Here is an 18847-nt window from a genome sequence, read left to right as displayed (position 1 = left end):
GTTCCTGGTTCTCAGGCCTTCAGACTCTGGGACTTACACTATGACCACCCAACCCACTCCACACCCCACCCCACCCCCAGTTCTCAGGCCTTCAGACTTGGACTGAATTAGACCACTGGCTTTCCTGGGTCTCCGGCTTGCAGATGGGAGGACTTCCTGGCCTCCATAATTGTGTGAGCCAATTCCTATAATAAAACAATCTCTCTCCCTTCTCTTCCCTACCCCTACTCTTGTTGGTTGTTTCTCTGCAGAACCTAATACAGTAGGGAAGGTAAGCTTGCAGGGGGAAATGATTTCAAGACTGAGAGCTGGGAGATTAATGTCCAAGGGCGAAGTAGCAGAACGAAAAGACGACACTGAATAGTGGCACTAACATAATAGAAGTTCACCTGGGCAAGAGGAAAGGGCACATGATGTCCCTTAGGCTTGGAATGAGGGAGCAGGGAAGAACGCATTATTCTTTGCTAACACTGCCACTAAGAGCAACATGTTCTTTTTCATGCTTTGGTGGGTTGATGGGGGTACATGATGCCTTCCTGCTCATGGCACACCACTTCTCCAGGGACGCTGACAGGGATATCAGAGACATTGTGTCCCAGCCTGATCAAGGGGGCCGAGGAAGAGACCATGGATGGGACCTCAAAGCCACCATGCTTTGCCTGTGGTACTCAGCACCTGGCTCCTGGAATGTTAATGTTGAGTTCTTGCCAGAGAACCACTTGCCACTGCTCTCTCCCCAAGTCTATATTGTTCTACTCTCGTGCCTCACTTAGAGGCAGTCCAACAGAACACTCAGAAAACACCATTGTAATGAAATCACTGATCTGGTGCTGGGGAGACCTGATAACATCAACCCTTCCTAGCCTTCCGTCTGTCTACAGGGATGGGGCAGAGGGGAGCCAAGACTATCCTGACAACGCCACAAGGTATGTAAAGTCTAGGGCCTTGCCCAGGCTGCTGAGGGTTATATGACCTACAGCTGAGTAGTTCACATGGCAGGCATGCACTTACTGGTCAAGCCTTAGCTATAGGAACCAATGTGGAATGACTGGCGGCAGAAACAATCACACCAAGGGGACTGGAGACGTGCACCACCGCATCTGGGAACCAGAGCCCGGAGGGAGCTGCAATCAATGACTCAGCGAACTGCAATCTCCACTGCGGACTCCACCGACAAGAACACTTCATGGATGTTTCTAAGCAGCTTCAAGTCCACTGAAAACAGCAAACTTATAGTCAAAACCAAGATCTGCCTTTCAAATGACCCTCCACTTTACTGTGAGCCTCTGGAAACCCTGTTTAGGGCCATCCTTCTCCTTTAATTCCAGGGAGAGCACCATCTCTGTCACACTTCCCCCAGGCCAGTCCAATTTAAGAAAGGGGATGTGCTGACAACAACAATTCAGGACTGCCAGCTTGTTATTTTGCCAAGTAAAGACTTTGGAAAAAACCAATTCACATCAATGATCATCATTAGTTAATTAAGAGAAAGATGTTTTAACAGAAAAAAAAATGAAAAAATGTATATTAAATACATATTATAAATATAGTATATAAAAATATATAATAAATATGTATTAAATATATATAAAACATAATATATATTAAATATATTATATATAAAACATAATATATATTAAATATATTATATATATATTTATATGTATGGATGTATCTATCTCTGAGAATGAGAGACTTCTTTGAATGGAAAGCAGTGAGTTGGCTTTAGGAAAACCTGCCGCTGGCCCTCCTTTTTCCCGTGCACTGTGGACCAAGGACACCTCAGGCTGGGCTTGGGAAGCAGAGGCCTGCCTGTCGGCCAACGGTACCACTCCCTTTTCGTTCCTTCACAGCCACTGGGCCCGTGGACATAAGTGTCTTCTCAGGTGTGCTTCCTCTTCTTGTTTCCTCCAGCCCCAGCCATCCTCTCTCGGACCTTTTACTACACCCCTCTGGCCAGTCTCGTCCTTGCCAGGCCTTTGATTGGACTTCCTCAGGCTCAGTCCTGGCATCTCCTCCTTTCTCCCTGTGTTCCATCTCCCAAAGTGAGCCCAGCTGCTCGGTGACTTCATCTCTATGCCATCTGGGTTCCTCAAATGGCCCTCCTCCACATACCACCATCTGAATGGCTCACACTTAACCTTTCCAACTCAAAGGTCCCAGCACGCCCAGCAATTCTGACCCCTCTTCAGGGCATCGTCGCCCCCATGCCGTGGCCTGCCTCCCTGCTCACGCATCCTCCATTCCAGCCTGGCTGGCCTTTGCTCTACAATTCCAGGCCAGTCCAGCTGCTGCAGACTGACACCTCACCCCCACTCCTGACCCCGACTCTCACCTGAGAAAGCCCATCCCCAATGGACGGGTGACTGGAATCCCAGCCCAACTCCAATGCATTTTCTCCAACCCCCAAGGAGAGGATTAATTATGGAGTTCAAAGGCTAGTAGCCCTTTTGAATGTCCATAAAGGCCCAGAAGTGTTAGTCTAGCTCGGTGTGTTGACATATCACACCTTGAACATAGTCCTTGAAAGGGAGAGACAGTTCCTTGCCTACCTTAGATCTCTAAAGGCACCCATGTCTTGAAGCCCTTTCCCTTCTCAAGTCAAGGCAAGAGACCCCAAGGCTCACACCTGGATGGAGGTTTGGGGAAGGGACCCACGAGCAGAGCAGTTGGCCTGGAGCTGATCTGGCCCTGGGACTGCCCTGGCTTGCCCAGTTCCAGGGGCAAAGGCCAAATAGCAAATGCAACCACACGGGACCCTCATTTACTCATTCAATAAATATTCACCAAGTATGTAGCTGCTGGGCTTACAGCAATGACCTACAATCCCTGCACTCATGAGGGTTATTTACATTTTCACAGGGAGAGACAGGCAGTAAGAAAGTAAACACTGGTTAGGTAATAACATTTGCTCAGCCAATCACGGGGACAGGGGTGAGGACAGGGTGGTGGGGTTTTATTCAGGATGGTCAAGGAAACCTCTCTTAACAAGGTGATCAAAAGGAGAGAAGAGGTCATGTGACAATTTGGAGAAAAGCCACCCCATTCCAGACAGAGAAGACAGAACAGGCCAGGCCAAGGGCACTGTATGAGTTTGCTCTTTTCTGCCCCAAATTACCATAAGCTTAATGGCTTAAAGCAACACCTATTATTCCCTTACAGTTCTAGAGGGCAGAAGTCAAAAATGGGTCTACAGGGCTGCATTCTTTCTGGAGGTTCCAGGGGAAAATCTGTTTCTTTGCACCTTCCAGTTTCTAGGGGCTGCCCGTGCTCCTTGGCTCCTGGCCCCACACTATTCTGATCTCTGCTTCCAACCTCACATCTCCTTCTCTGCTGCTGACCATCCTGTCTCTCTCTTATGAGGACGCTTGTGATGACACTGGGCCCACCTGGATCATATAGGCTCATTTCCCCATCCTCTCAGGATCCCTAATCTAATTACATCCACGAAGTCCCTTTTGCCATGGAAAGCCACATCTTCACAGGCTGTGGAGATCAGGATGCAGACACCCTGACGGACCATCATTCTGCCAGCTGCAGATGCTAGGTCAGGAGTTGGCTCGGTGGGACTGAGGCCCAGTGGGAGGCCCTCAGTGCAGGCGTGCTTGCACATCTGAGGAACATCAAGGGGCCAATTGGCTGGAGCAGGGTGAGTGGGGAGCAGGCTGATGCCTGTGAGTTAGCGGGCGACCTGCTCATGTAGGTCCCTTGTTGTCCACGCATCATGAAGATTCAGGAGCAAGACAGGAAGAAGCCCCAGGGCGAGGATTCTGGACCTTGGCACCGCGGCCATGCTGAGCTGGGTAAGTCTTTGCTGCGGGGGCCATCCTGTGCACAACAGGATGTCAAGCAGCCTCCCTGGCCCCTGCCCACTAGATGCCAGCAGCACCTGCCCTAGAGTTGGGACACCTAAACATGTCTGCAGACACTGCTGGAGGTCTCCTGGCGGGTGAAGGCCTTGCTCCCTGTGTGAAGCCCCACTACGCTAGTGGGAAAAGGACAGGCAGCACCTGTGCAGGCCCACCCAGGTGGAGTTAAAAGAAATCTCTGATTTTTAAATGCTCCAACACAGCCCACAGAAGCATTTCTGAGATGCCGCTACTGTTACTGGAAGGTGGACCTTCCTCTGTAGTTGTGGTGCATTTCCTAACAAGGTTCTGGCCATCTTGAAATAATACGGTATTTTATTCAAAAGAACTGATGAAGTACCATGCCTGCCCCTTGAATAATTTTCTTAAATACTCGACTTTTCACCCAGATGTATTATCCCAACATTTAGAAGGTTACTCACCATATACTGGCACCATCTCTACAAAACAAAGAAATCACTTGCTATGTTTGGTAAATGTCACAGCCAAACACCTAACAATCACGTTCCTAAGCGTAGCAACAATCTATTTGCTGTGTTTAATCCAGCACAGCAAATTCCAGCACCCACACTCTGCAGTTTCACCAGAAACAGGCAAGAGCAGAGGAATATTCAGAAGAGACAATCGCTGCTCACAAACTCTGGCAGGCTAAAGAGAAGGAATGCATGATAAACGAACAATGCCACCACAGAGACGACCGGTATTGGCAAACGAACTTGGCACTGTTCTGTGGGGAAATTTAAAGCCCACCACGAGTCCATCCTAAAAAGCCAAGAGGCACTGGTTAGAAAACCTCCTAGAAAACAGAAGGCCCATGTCCGTTTAAGTTGGCCCTGGAGCACTGAATCATATGATGTGCTTTTGTTGCTATTTTTACATTTTTTTAAAAGCCAACAAAGTAGCTTTCCAGACATCCATGAATGGTACAGTGTGCTGAGCAGGCCTAACTGTTTAGCTTCCAGAAAGAACTCCCTCACCCCACCCAACATTCTGCTATTCTGCTCTCCCCACCCCCCATGATAATATTTCATTTGTGACTCAAGAAACTTTTTTAAAAAGATATGCTTGATACTTTTGTGAAGCACTTATTTGGAAATAATTTGGTTTTAAGACTCTTTCCAGAAGGCACAAACTAGAGAAAGTCTCTAAAAAGAGAATACAAAAGTCAGAGAGGAGAAGAATATTGAAAATGGGAGCCCTGCGCAGGTGAGGAGACACGTGGCGCCCTAAAATACTATGCCATGCGAGGGTTCGGAAGCCTCTCAGCTTTGTCTATGTCAGAGGATGAAGACTGGAAGGGAGGGAGGGAAGTGAGGAAAGAAAACACAAGTGCACAAAGTGGGTCAAGCTGCAATTTGCAGGAAGCCAATGGTTTACAACACAGGACAACATAAATGGAATGAAATCAATTAGGTACTGCTCACCTATTGACCTAATGTTTATTGAATGTCTTATAACCAAGATACATGGCTTTGCCCATTAGCTTATGGAGTTAGAAGCCACACATATAAAAGATCAGGTGGTTTCACTTATGATACCCTCTGGAACTGATGCTCATCTACTGGAAGGAGGGAAGGGAAGGAGGGATAGAGGTTCTGAACTACTGGGGATGATGAAGCCAAAAAAGTTTCTATTCTTATGGAATCACGTCTGTATAACTATTTGTAATATTGCAAATTTCACATTTTAAATGCACTTGAAATGTTGTCGTATATATGTATTAAGCTACATGTAAATGAAGATCCTTGACTTGGTATTCTATCAAATGCTGTTCTCCGATCAGACGTGGACAATCATACACAGGAACTCTGCCACGCCTCCTTCCACAGGAGAAAGTAAGTACGCAGAAGGCGAGGTTGGAAAAAAGTGCTTCTTACCTCTTTCTGGCTTCTTCATATTGCCAATTAAGTCTGACTCGGTCTACAAGTCTTGTTTTATCATCAAAGACAAACTTTCCGGAACAGAAGAGAGAAAAAAAGAAAGGAAATGCATATTAAAAACATATTTCCAAAATAGCAACTTCACTTAAACTTTCAGCAGCAATGAGAAATACTCTTAATCTCTTTCACTTTCAATCTGTGCAAGGTCTGGAAGGAAACACTGAATAACCCTTTGCGGCCGCCCCTGGCTGGGGGAGGTGGGGGACGGGGAAGGGAAGACTGTTGCTTGCCTAAACTGGTAGGGTTTTTTGGTTTTTTTACAGCAGCAACATATCTATCTATTCTGTAATTCCAAACAACAACCACAAATTAGGTTTTAAAAGAAGTAGGAAATTACTTAGTAAAAGTTGATACAAAGGCAAAAACCAGTCACCCCATTTTGTAGAGTACATTCTCTAATTCCTCAGTAAACGTAAAATAATGATGTTCTACTCAGAAGCCCCACGGTCTGAGGAAGCTGGACTAGCTGTGTGAGGTATGGGCTGGTGGACGCCTTTTGATGCCACGAGGTGTGCTGAAGAAACAAGGGCAAGCCAGGCGCGGTGGCTCACGCCTGTAATCCCAGCACTTTGGGAGGCTGAGGCGGGTGGATCACGAGGTCAGGAGATGGAGACCATCCTGGCTAACACGGTGAAACCCCATCTCTACTAAAAATACAAAAAATTAGCCGGGCGTAGTGGCGGGCGCCTGTAGTCCCAGCTACTTGGGAGGCTGAGGCAGGAGAATGGCGTGAACCTGGGAGGCGGAGCTTGCAGTGAGCCGAGATTGAGCCACTACACTCCAGCCTGGGCGACAGAGTGAGACTCCGTCTCAAAAAAAAAAAAAAAAGAACCAAGGGCAAAAGGAAAGCAAGCAAGGTCTCAAAAAGCCAGAGCTTGGGGAGCACCAACATAGAGTTAGCCTCTAAATGTGGTGCTCTGTGACGAGTAGATGTACTTAAATATTTTTGTACCAGTTACATGGATAACAAAATCCTACACAAAACAAAAGACATGTACAGGAAGTAACTGTAGTACATTTTAGTTAATTCCTCATTCCTGCAAATATTCATACAATTCCAGTTTCAATAAATCGGCTCCATCTGTTGATCTGACCTTACTAGATCACATATTATGACCACCAAGTCTTTATGTTTTTGAAATAACTTCCCATCAACAAGTATCTGAAAATATTCAACTTGAATGATTAGCAGTGAATTTATCGACACGAGTTTTGATCTATGTTGATGAAAAATGTCTTTGCAAATTTATTGCCTTGAATGGCAAGATGAAAAAGTGCCTTACGAGGGACTGAGCATTCTCCAACCAGAATGACAATTGTTCATGGTTTCTTTTTTTGAGACAGGGTCTCGCACTGTTGCCCAGACTAGAGTGCAATGGCACAATCACAGCTCACTGCAGCCTCAACACCTTGGGCTCAAGCGATCCTCCTGCCCCAGCCTCCCAAGTAGCTGGGACTACAGGCATGAGCCACCATGCCCAGGTGGTTGCCCAGCCATGTTGCCCAGGCTGGTCTTAACTCATGGGCTCAAGCAATCTGGCCACCTCTGGCCACCTCAGCTTCCCAAAGTGCTAGGATTATAAGCATGAGCCACTGTGCCTGGCCACAATTATACATGTTTAAACGGCTTCATCCAATGCTCCTCTCCAGCTTCCTCAGTATAAATATATTTAAGTGGCAGTGCCACAGTTCCAAAAACTGTCCACAGTAGAGATGAGCTGCTTGCCATTTCAGTCCCCTCTTTATTAGTGACCCTGCAATCAACTCTTCATCAAGATCAATAAACATCATCTCTCAAACCTCTTCTCAAAGCTGTATGCACCTCTCTCTAAGCTTTGTTTCTGTACTCTTCTTTGAGAATTAAATGGACATTTTAGTGAAAAGAAAAGAGCCAAATGGATCCAAGAGACTCCTGCTTCAGAGTTCCTATGCAGCGCTACAGCATGTGCAACCCTCTGGCTGCACATCTCCAGTCTCAAAAAGCACGTCTGATATACAGCAATACCCACCCCACAAAACAGACTCAACACAAGCACAAAGTGAAGTAGGCAGACTTCTGAGATGGCCCCTAATGACCAACACCTCCTGGGATTCTCCCCATGTGAAATTCCCTCCCTCTGAGAATAAACTGGGTCTATAACTTGACTCTAACCAATAGAACAGAGCAAATGTGATGGGAAGTCATTTCTGTGAATAGGTTACAAAAGACTGTGACTTTCACCTTGCTAGAAGACTCTCTTAGCTGGTACACTTTGACGAAGCAGGCTGCTGTGCTGGAGCAGCCCATGTGGCAAGGAACTGAAGCCCTCAGTCCAGCAAGGTTGCTGTGGGGCACTGAATCCTGCCAACAATCACATGAGCTTAAGAGTGGCTCCTCCCCCAGGTGAGCTTTTGGATGAGACCACAGCCCTGGCTGACACCTTGATTGCAGGTTCCTGAGAGACTCTGGAGCAGAAGACCCAGCCCAGTCTCCTGGACCACATCAAGCATGAGATAATAAAGGAGTGTTGTTGTAAGAGGCTAGGTTTTGGGGAAATCTGTTATGCAGCAATGGTTAGCTAATACACTCATAGCCTTTTGATCTATTTTTCTATAACACGATGTGGCTTCTTAGAAAGTACAGAGGTTTAGGGATGAGAAATGTTTCAAAACCAGACCTGCCTCTCCTCAGCTACAAGACCTTAGGTAACCTGGCATCTCGGTCTCCTGCACATCACGAAGGATGGGAACAACTACTTAAACTGAGATAACAGCTATGAGACTGCTGACCCAGGGTCAGCCCCAGTAAACTGCAGGAGCTTATCAACAATGAGCAGTGACTGCTCAAGTAGCATAACCAGCCACCACTCCTCACCTGGCATTTTTAGAAGGGTTGACCTAAATCACTGGAGAACCTTCTATCTTAACTGTTTCTCTCAAACTAAATTCTAATTCTAACCTTACAATAAGCAGCAATGAATTATTCATGAATTCAATGAGTCTTATACTTGTTTCCTTCCCTTGCTCCAAAATCTTTACGCAAAAATGCCAAACATTTTTGAATTACAGATTCTCCTCTGTGTGTTACAGATGGCGACCATATTCTTTCATCCAAAGAAGATGCCTAGTCAAAAATGGCCAACTGTACGTTTGGAACAACACGGGCAAATTTGAAAATAGGACTGTTCCAGGACACCCAAGACATAAAAGGCCGTGATTTCCTACATTATACTCCACTCAAAGAGACACTAGTTGCCAAGATTTCAAAATATTAATTAGCTAATTATTTAAAACCCAGAGTTTTCCATCAATTGTTTTTTTCTCCTTTTGTTGCTTTCCTTTTATTTATTTAATTTCGGGGGAGGGGTGGCACTGTGCATTCCATTGATACCTCATCTTTACTTAATAATCCTTAAAAAAAAAAAAGAAGCTCTTTAAACTGCTTTTCCATTTGGTAACAAATTAATGTCAAGCTTTACTCAATGATATTACAACAGTAGTGTCTTTGAATATCCACCATCCTGCTTCAAATGGTGATTTTCCCAACTTTGTTTTTGTGGCTAACTCAAGGCTTCGCTAATTAACAAAGGAGGCATTATGACATTCTTCCAAGTCTCAAACAAAAATGACTTTTAGTTCAGTTCAATTTCCTGACATTCTTTTAGAAGAGTTAAGAAACAGCAATAAAGTAACACCCAAGGTGGCACAGCTATAAAGCCTTTGGAAATCAGTGGTCTAAGGCAGGAATCAGTAACTATAGCCCTGGGGCCAAATCCAGCCCACTGGCTGTTCCGTAAGTGAACGTTTGAGCAGCTCGAGGCCCCAACCTTACATGCTTGCAAGGCATCTCTGTCATGGCTGCATGTACACTACAATGACAGGGTGGGGCAGTTCCAGCAGAACTACCTGCAAAGCCTAAAATAGTGACTATATTTACTATCTGGCCCTTCCCAGCAAAAGTGTGGGGACCCATGCTCTAAAAAGTGATATGTCTGTCAAAAGAACAGTGAAACTCAACTCTCACAAGGAGTCTGTCATTCATAAGAGTCCAAATCAGAAGGGCAGCAGTAATAAGCAATTCAATTGTATCACACAGCTGGATGTGAGACACAATACTTTTTCTTCAAACTTAATGGCACAAAAGTGAAGGCATTTCTTAAGTGAACATGGAAAATTACACCAAACCAGTGATGGCAACACTGAAGCAGCCCTCCCCTCTCCCGGTGCATTTCTCCCCCTGGGCGCGCATATACCTCCCCGATGATATCGGTCTGGGAGCCGGCATCGCAGAACTGCTGGGGTAGACCAGCATCACCAGGCACGCCTGCATGGTGAGGGAAGTCCACTAGAGAGTCGGTAACGGAGCAGCTATTCTTGAAGCTGTCAGTTAGCTTGGCCAGGCTCTGGAACAGAACGAGACAAGCTCTTTGAACGGAGATGGCGATGTGTCTCTTCCCTCCAGAAGTGGTCCTCTCATTTATTTTAGGTCTGCTGCTTTATTTATTACTGAACAGTTGCCCCACCTCACCCCCATGCTCGTTAGATTTCACATAAATGCCCTTCATCACAGGCACCTCTAATAAAATTCTTAGTCATTTAAATCACGTTGCAACTAAGTCCCCCTGGCAGCATATGAATAAAATAGAGGACAATTATGGTACCATTTTTACTGGTTCTTAAACCTTCATGTTTCCTAAAGAAAAAAATAAGTATTTCTATCGAAAATGTAAATGAGTCTGACAGAGATGAATGCCGCCTTGAGATTGTTACAGAGGAAACACAGGGAAGGGGAAAACAGCTCCTAGACAATGCTTACATATTTTTTTTTTCCAGTTCTTTGAGTTGCTGTTTTAGCTTACATATTTTTATAAACCTCATTTTTCAGTCATAATTCTACGTGGTCAAAAGTAATCTCATATGTATGTTGGTTTGCCAAAAATTAGATTAAGTATGCATTTGGCACATGAAATCTCTCTGTGTCACAGTTTTAAGCAGAAATCAGAATTCTGATTTTTTTTTTAGAGAGAGGGTCTCACTCTGTCACTCAGGCTGGAGTGCAGTGGCACAATCATAGCTCACTGTAGCCTTGACCTCCTTGGCTCAAGTGATCCTCCCATCTCAGCTTCCTGAGTACTTCGGACTACAGGTATGCCACCACACCCAGCTAAACTTTTGTTTGTTTGTTTGTTTGTTTTTGTAGAGACCAGGTCTCACTATGTTGCCTGGGCTTTTCTCAAAGTTCTGGGCTCAAGCAATCCTCCTGCCTCAGCCTCCCAAAGTGCTGAGATTATAAGCATGAGCCACTGCACCCAGCCAGAAATCAGATTTTTGACCATTTCTTTTAGCCTTCTGAATATATTCACTTTCGGCAAATTTTACTACAGACACCAGAACCAAAAATGCCCAAGTGCAGTAGAACTCACAAAACTGGCTTGAGATTGAGATAAAGCCTTCTTGGGAGGGGCCAATATTGTTACGTTCACATAAGAAAGGCAAAACAACTTATTTAACCTGGATAGAAGAGGACTCTGCCTGTGCCTCTTCCTGGAGCTTCTCAGAGTTTGAGAGGCTATGGAGATGTCAAAGAAGGTGCTCGGGCCTGAAGCTTCTTCCAGAAATTCTGTCTATCTGTTGCCTCCACGGTGGGAACTCAAGCAAGGCAAATGAGTGGCTGGCCCTGGTGCTGCACAGGTGGCCTCAGAGAGGCCGGGGCAGGCGGCCCTGCTTGGCCTCATGGCGTAAAGCCTCTGTGTCTCCACCATGGAACACCGCGTGGTTCAGCCTGGGGTGTTGATGATGGGTAACAAACATGGGGCATCTTGTTTGATGTCAGCTGAGCAGAGACCTCAATAAATGGTAGCTGTTCTCAGTGCTACCTGTGTGCCAAAAAAAAAAAAAAAATCTAACAACCATTTACTTATCACAACCTGGAGAGGTCATCTGAAAATACAGATTCCTAGGCCCTACCTCCAGAGATTCTAATTCAGTGAGTCTAGGGTGGGGCCTGGTAATCTGCATCTTAACAAGCACCATGAGGACTCTCCGGCAAGTCCCTCATGGCCTTGACCTTAGAAGGCACTGCCCAGGCAGGGTAGTTTTTTTGTGCATCTGTCTCATTTTGCCTATGAGTTTGAGCTTTGCTTGTTCTGTCCTGTGGGTCTTATACTCTACAGAATCTAGACACATGCCAGCAGGCAGTAGGTGCTCACTTAGGGTAGCAGATGAAAAATAAAAGCTGTAACCAAAAGCACTGAATGCATTCCAGCACTTTACGTCATGAGGTCAAGCAGAGCTCCCTGCCTTGGCCTCTCTGAGGCCACCGTGTGCAGCACTAGGGCCAGCCACTCAGATGTCTTGCTTGAGTTTCCCACCATGGAGGCAGCTTTTTGCATTTGCAAAAGTTCAACTTTTTCTAAAAATAACAGAAACTACAAGAGCTCAAGGGGAAAAGAACATAAAGCAATATAAAGCTACAATGATCCCAGCTATATATAATACAAATACACCCACATAGTAAAATACTATGCAACCATCTCAAGGAAAGAAGCAGCTCTTTGTGTACAGATATGGGGAAAGGTAGGGGATATTGCTGTTAAGTGAGGAAGCTAGTGCAGAACAGTATCACAGTCCTGGCTTTGCGTGAGGGCAGCTAAACACGTATTCTCTTTCTGTGTGCCCGCATGAATGTTGGAAGGGTAGGCAAGAAGCTAATAAAGGTAGTTAGGGGCAGTAGGAGGATGGGGCCATAGCGAGACTTCTTATCATAGACCTTTGGAATTATCTTGATTATTGAACAATATAAATGTATCACCCATTGCTGTGGGTTGAATTCTGTTCCCCCAGGAGATACGTTCAAGTCTTAACGCCAGGAACCTGTGAGTGTGACCTTATTTGGAAATAGTCTTTACAGATGTAATCTAGTTAAGATGAGGTCATACTGGATTAGGGTGGGCCGTTATCCAATGGCTGGTGTCCTTACAGGAACAGGAAATTCAGACACAGAGACAGTCATGTGACCATGGAGGCAGCGATCAGAGTGACGTGTCTACAATCCAAGGAAGCTGGAAGAGGCAAGGAAGGATCCTCCCCTAGAGGCTTCAGAAGTGTGACCCTATCCACACCTTGATTTCAGACTTCTGGCCTCCAAAACTGAGAGACTAAATTTCTGTTGTTCTAAAGCCACTCAGTTTGTGCTACCTTGTTATGGCACCCCCAGAAAACTAAAACAGTCAGCCTCCATATCCGCAGGTTCCACATCTCCAGATTTAACCCGCCACAGATAGAAAATATTCAGAGGAAAAAAAAAAAACAAAAAATAACACAAAGAAAAAAACCAATGCAGTGTAACATCAATTTACATAGCATTTACACTGTAGGAGGTATTACAACTAATCTAGAGATGATTTACAGTATATGGGAGGAGCCAGGTGCCGTGGCTCATGCCTGTAATCCCAGCACTTTGGGAGGCCAAGACGGGAGGATCGCTTGAGGCCGGGAGTTTGAGACCAGCATGGCCAACAAGGCGAGACCCTGTCTCTACTAAAAATATAAAAATTAGCCAGGCATGATGGTGCACAACTGTGGTCCCAGCTACTCTAGAGGCTGAGGTGAGAGGATGGCTTGAGCCTGGGAGGTCAAGGCTACAGTGAGCCCATTTTTGTGCTATTGTACTCAAGCCTAGGTGACAGAGATCCTGTCTCCAAAAAAAAAAGTATACAGGAGAATTGTATATAAAATTGTATACAAAAAAAACAGTATACAGGAGGATTGTACAGGTTATATGCAAATACTACACCATCTTATATAAGGGACTTGACCATCCAATGATTTTGGTATCCTGAGGGATGGGGGTGTGTCTTGGAACCAATCCCCCAAGGATACAGAGGGATGACTATATACGTACTTAAATACAGTGGGAGGTGCGTATGTATGTATGCATATGTGTGTGTGTGTGTGTGTGTGTATTATATATACATATATGTTATGTATACAATAACTATATAACATGCAATACATAAGTATATTAAAAACATCTTAAAATAAAACACATGAGCAAGCAGGCAGCTTACATGCATCAGGTCCCGCCTCTCCTTCTCGCCTGTGCAAATGGCCTTCTTGATGGTCCGGAGCTCACTCATGATAGCCTGAGCCTCATCCAGTTTGTAGCTGGTGTGAGTACTTGACATCTTCCGATCAATCCTAGTTAAAACAGAAAAATCAATGTCATTTCACATGAGATCCTAGCATTCCATTAAACATACAACTACAAAAACCCGAAAGCTTCACAGAAAGGTGGAAACAGTTAAAGTAATGTTTTGGCTAAGAAAAAGACCCCACGGAAGCGTCCCTCCTTCTGGTCGATACAACACCCTTTGCTCAGGAGCACCCTGGGCAAGTGAAGACGTCCGAGTCGGGATGCCCACGGCCTCCGCTAATGATTGCGCAACAAGATTGCTTGCTTGAGTAATTTCCCGAGACTGTAAATTCCTCTCTCTGAAAAGAGGACATGTTTTGTTTATCCCCAGGTTAGTGGTCAAAATCTTTATTAAATAAACATATGAATGAGATCTGTGTACAGGGAGAATATATGGGACACAGCAAGAAGTAGTGAGCTTTCAATAATGGTGCTTTGCACAAAAGCTGAAAACCCTTCTGTCTCCTATAACTCTGATTTCATTCTGGTTCTAATTTATTACTCACTCTTTCTCCTACCAAGTCCTCAATTCTTTCCTTCAATCCAAACACCCATCCAGGGAAAATGGCAACGTCCCTCCCTCCCTCCTTCCTCCCCTTCCTCCCACCTTTCCTCCAAGCCTCCATCCTCCCAGCCAACTCCTGTGCATACCAGGCCTGGGTCTGGGGCTGGACGCAGAGCACAGAACAAAACAAGACTCGGTTCTGCCTTCAAATGGAGGTGGCCTCTGGAGTATGTCCTTTGTCATGTCCCCTACACCTGAGGTTCCAGCATGGGAAGCCCTAAGGCTAAGGAACTTGAGAAACTTTGGTCCAGAGTGGAATGAATTCCTTCTCTGGAAAGCAACTGGCTTCTTTCAGGTTCCAAGTCTCCCAGTTCACAGGTTCTGGTTCTAACATTTCCCTCCATGTTATCCTGAAAACCTGGATCATTAACTGCCAGCCCCAACTCCCTTGCTTACCGCTCACAGGAACCTCTGGCATGCTGGTGGGTGCGAGTGGCACCCAGCTCTGCCACTCACTGGCTATGGGACCTGAGTAAGTCACTTCCCCTCTTTCCACCTGCTTCTTCCTGTCTCAAATGGGGACGCTAAAAATACTTCTCCCATGGGATGGGCATGAGATTTAATGAGAAAATGCAAGGTAAGAGCTTGCTTGGCAGGAGGCCTGGCAGATGGTGTTTGCAGTGATTGTTATTATCAGGATAACACAGAATCTCCTTACTCATGGGAGAAAAAGTAAATAACTTGCCAACTCTGGTATTTTATTATCATTAACAAATTCCTTGCCAAATATGTCACAACTCAAGCAAAACTCGGCACCGGAGTCAACCTGAGCTATCAGCATCCATGGCCTAGAAAGAGGGCAAACAACACAAGCAGGAAGCCATTGACTCCCTTTGAATAGGGCTCTGGGGCTCAGCAGCATTGCTGTGATTGCCATCAGCTACAAATAAAATATTTATCAACACTAGTCCTGAGTTCTGCCCCGAGGAGAGCAGACAGAGGCACACCGTGCATGGTGAATAATGACACTCCTAAATGCCAACGTGTCCTGACCCTGCAGGCACTTCCATAATGGCTGTTACAGACTTGTAGGTTTCTCAAATACACATTGCCTTGTCTGTTCCTACAAAGCAGAAGTCTTTATTTATATATCTTTATTAAAAGGTACATATATCTTTAACTATAGAGTGTTCCATGCCAAAAGTTAAAATAAGTGAGCATGAACTAAAGTTTGAGCTGTGGGCACATTTTTTCCTTTTATTCTGCTCTCATTAAATCCCTTCTTTCACAAAACAGTTGATCCAAATGATCGAAGTGGTGACCTTTAACAGTCTATGTCATCTGAGGGTCCTCAGGAGATTTGGCAATAAAATAGAAAAAGTTCCTAGCACAGTACCAGCAGGCCACTTGGTGGCTACTAAAATGTGGGAGCCAATAGCAAGAATGGTGACAGTAGGCATATAAACCCATTGTACATTTTCAAAACTCTTTTGTTTGTCCCTCAAAACCAGCCCCACTTCCATCAGAATGGCTGGCCTTCTCACTCACTGCTGGTAACTCACTGGGATATTCATGGAAGGGCTACCTTATACTTTCTTAGCTGTCATAGCTTCACAACACCTCCATTTTTTCAACTGTGATCCATTTTCATCCAACAAAAACTTCAAAGGACAGTAAACGTCTTCTTTTACTTCTGCAAAATTTATTTGAGAGCACACTCTCTCTCGCTCTCTAAAACTTCCCTATAAAACTTTGGTCCAATGTAGATGATGTGCTCAATGATTTGGTATTTTTAAAAAATATCGATGTATTCCAGTTCGTTTAAAAAATCATAAGATCTGTGACTGTCAAAGAACTGCCTTATTCTGGTCTTAATTTTAATTAAGAGTACAAGACAGTGCCTTTACCATACATCACAAATAAAATGATAGAAAAGTGGTAACTGCTCAAGGAGACTAAACAAGGACATAAGTTATTATGCAGTATGAAATCAAAATTCAGTGCACAGACTCACAGTCTTCACTTTTGCACCCTCTACATTTTACGTTCAGCTTCAGGGACGTTCAGTGATTTGCTGAGGGTCACACAGCCAGTGACAGGCAAAGTGAAGTTCACGGCCAAGGCCCCTCACACCAGGACTTGTCTGCTCCATCACCAGGTTCGCAATATACTCGAAGTCAAGGCCTCTAAATGCCCATTGTGTCAAACCTGAAGGCCACCCATATAACCAGTCAAATGTCATCCCAAAGTAAACTGGTGCTCTTTATGGCGTGCTTTTGAAAGAAATGGGTTGGAGAGAAAAGAAGATACAGCTTCAGATGAGGAACCTAGTACAATGGAAAAGGCATTTTAGAGATGTTTATTGTCAACCTCTACCTCCTGCCACCCTAAAATTCCCATATTGGTTGTTCAATTTAAGATGTCAAGAGAATTGCACTAGTAAAAATAAGAGTAAAACCACATAACTTCTTAACCCCACATCTTGAAGGAAAGAGCTGCCAGCCCTCTAAAGATATTCTGTGTTAATACCACAGATTACAACCCAAAAGAATGGAAAGGTTTGTTACAACTTCTACATTTTCTATCAGCAGCTCTGGCAGAGGGCCTTGGGTGAACCTCAGAAAGCTTCCGGTGGCTTTCTATCAACAGCAAGACCTGTGTGGAACACCAGACCTGTCCCACAACCAGGAACAATGCTCTTTTTGTTTCCAGCCCATTTCTGTACGTTTCGCTGTTATCTGAGTATTGCCGGGGTTTTCACATGGGCTGTTCCTTAGGTGCTACACTAATGGGAGATCATTACTTTAAGCCTGTTCTAACTGAACAATCCCACCCTTTCTTGAAACTACTAAATCCCTTCAGACAGAAAATGCTAATTCTAATATGTAGTAATGCTTCATTCTGGTATTGCATGCTTAGAAGGATGCAGTGGCTCGTATATAAGGAGACAAATGGGTTTCTCCCCATTTGGGAAGTTAATCAAGAAATCAAAAGTCTTGAAGCAGAGGCTCACCTAGTGGCTAAGAATGTACCTCATGGAAACTAGTTAGTGGAACATCTGGTGAGCATCCCTTTCTGTGATTTGAACAGCAGTGATAACAGGACTTCTTAAAACCCAGGTTAAAACAATATCACACAAAATGCAGAAGAGAATGCCATGCTAGAGGTGCTAGAGGACAGTTGGCAAGAAGGTGACTGGGCAACATCTAGAGGCCTCCCTGAGTTCCTCTAGCCCAGGGACAAAAGTTTTGGCCAAGGAAAGATCTGCCCTCACTCAGAGTGTCCCAGTGTCCGAGAAAGAAGTGGACCCTGTGATGGCTACCAGCGGGCAGGAACAGCAACCTCAGCCACTCCCCCCAGCACCCGGGCAATCTGCATTCACTCCCAAGCCCCACCCTGTGCTGAGAACCGGCTGGGTCCTCAGGATGAAGCAGCGAACAAAGCCAAGTCCTTGTCTTCGTGCAGCACGATTTGAGCCAAGGAGACAGACAATAAAAAGCACATCCTTAGGTCAGGCAGTCACAAATGTTTAAAAAAAAAAAAAAATGAAGCAGAGTTTGGGGATAGAGTGTGACAGAGTACATTTTTAGATGGATGGTTAAGCCAGGATCCTCAAGATGTCACTAAGCAAAGGCCCATGGAAGGGAGGGAGCAGGCATGTGAGAATCTGGGGAAAAGAGCATTCCAGGCAGAGGGAGCTCCAAGTACCCATGGTAAAGGCAGGACATCCCTTTCAAAGGTGAAACTAGAGGCAAATGAGGCAGGGCCGGGGGCCAGCCTATGTAGAGTCTGGCTTGTGTTGTACGTGAGAGAGAGCCACAGGAGGACCACAAGGAGAGCACTAGCTGTGGAAGAACCCCGTGGCTACTGTGCGAGGATGGAGACTCACATTAGTGCTTGGCCCAGAGCCGTGGTGGTGGAAGCTGTGAGAAGGATCAGAGGCCGGGTGTAGAAACAGCACACCATGGACAAGGTGGCCAGGCAGTGTTCCCCAAAAGCATCTTCTGCCATCAAGCCAGTGCTCAGGGACGTTATAGGTATCATGGCAGGAAAAGGCTCCAATAACACGAGCAGGAAACTCAGGCAAGGGCAAAGTTAAATGAGCTTCCCAGCTGCAGGACCACTCAGAATCTAACATAAGGGGCCAGGTGCAGTGGCTCATGCCTGTAATCCCAGCACGGTGGGAGGCCAAGACGGGCAGATGGCTTGAGCCCAGAAGTTCGAGACCAGCCTGGGAAACATGGTGAAACCCCGTCTCTACTAAAAAAATACAAAAATTAGCTGGGCATGGTGATGTGCACCTGTAGTCCTAGCTACTCAGGAGGCTGAGGCACAAGAATCGCTTGAACCCGAGAGGCGG

The 18847-nt window shown here is 45.3% G+C and overlaps 1 protein-coding gene across 1 annotated transcript in view; it reads right to left on the bottom strand.

Annotated features, from left to right (window-relative positions):
• The window catches only part of WWC3 (WWC family member 3), a 130326-nt gene that overhangs the window by 40998 nt on the left and 70481 nt on the right, over positions 1-18847 (bottom strand). The window contains exons 6-8 of the mRNA XM_032756553.2: positions 13858-13987; positions 10042-10191; positions 5747-5820 (exon numbers count right to left, since the gene is read on the bottom strand). Of these exons, the coding sequence (XP_032612444.1) occupies positions 5747-5820; positions 10042-10191; positions 13858-13987 (354 nt within the window). The remainder of the gene's footprint in view (positions 1-5746; positions 5821-10041; positions 10192-13857; positions 13988-18847) is intronic.

Source organism: Hylobates moloch, unplaced genomic scaffold (genome assembly GCF_009828535.3).
Source record: "Hylobates moloch isolate HMO894 unplaced genomic scaffold, HMol_V3 SCAFFOLD_7, whole genome shotgun sequence".
Lineage (NCBI taxonomy): Eukaryota > Metazoa > Chordata > Mammalia > Primates > Hylobatidae > Hylobates > Hylobates moloch.
This window is presented reverse-complemented; position numbering and strand designations above follow the sequence as displayed.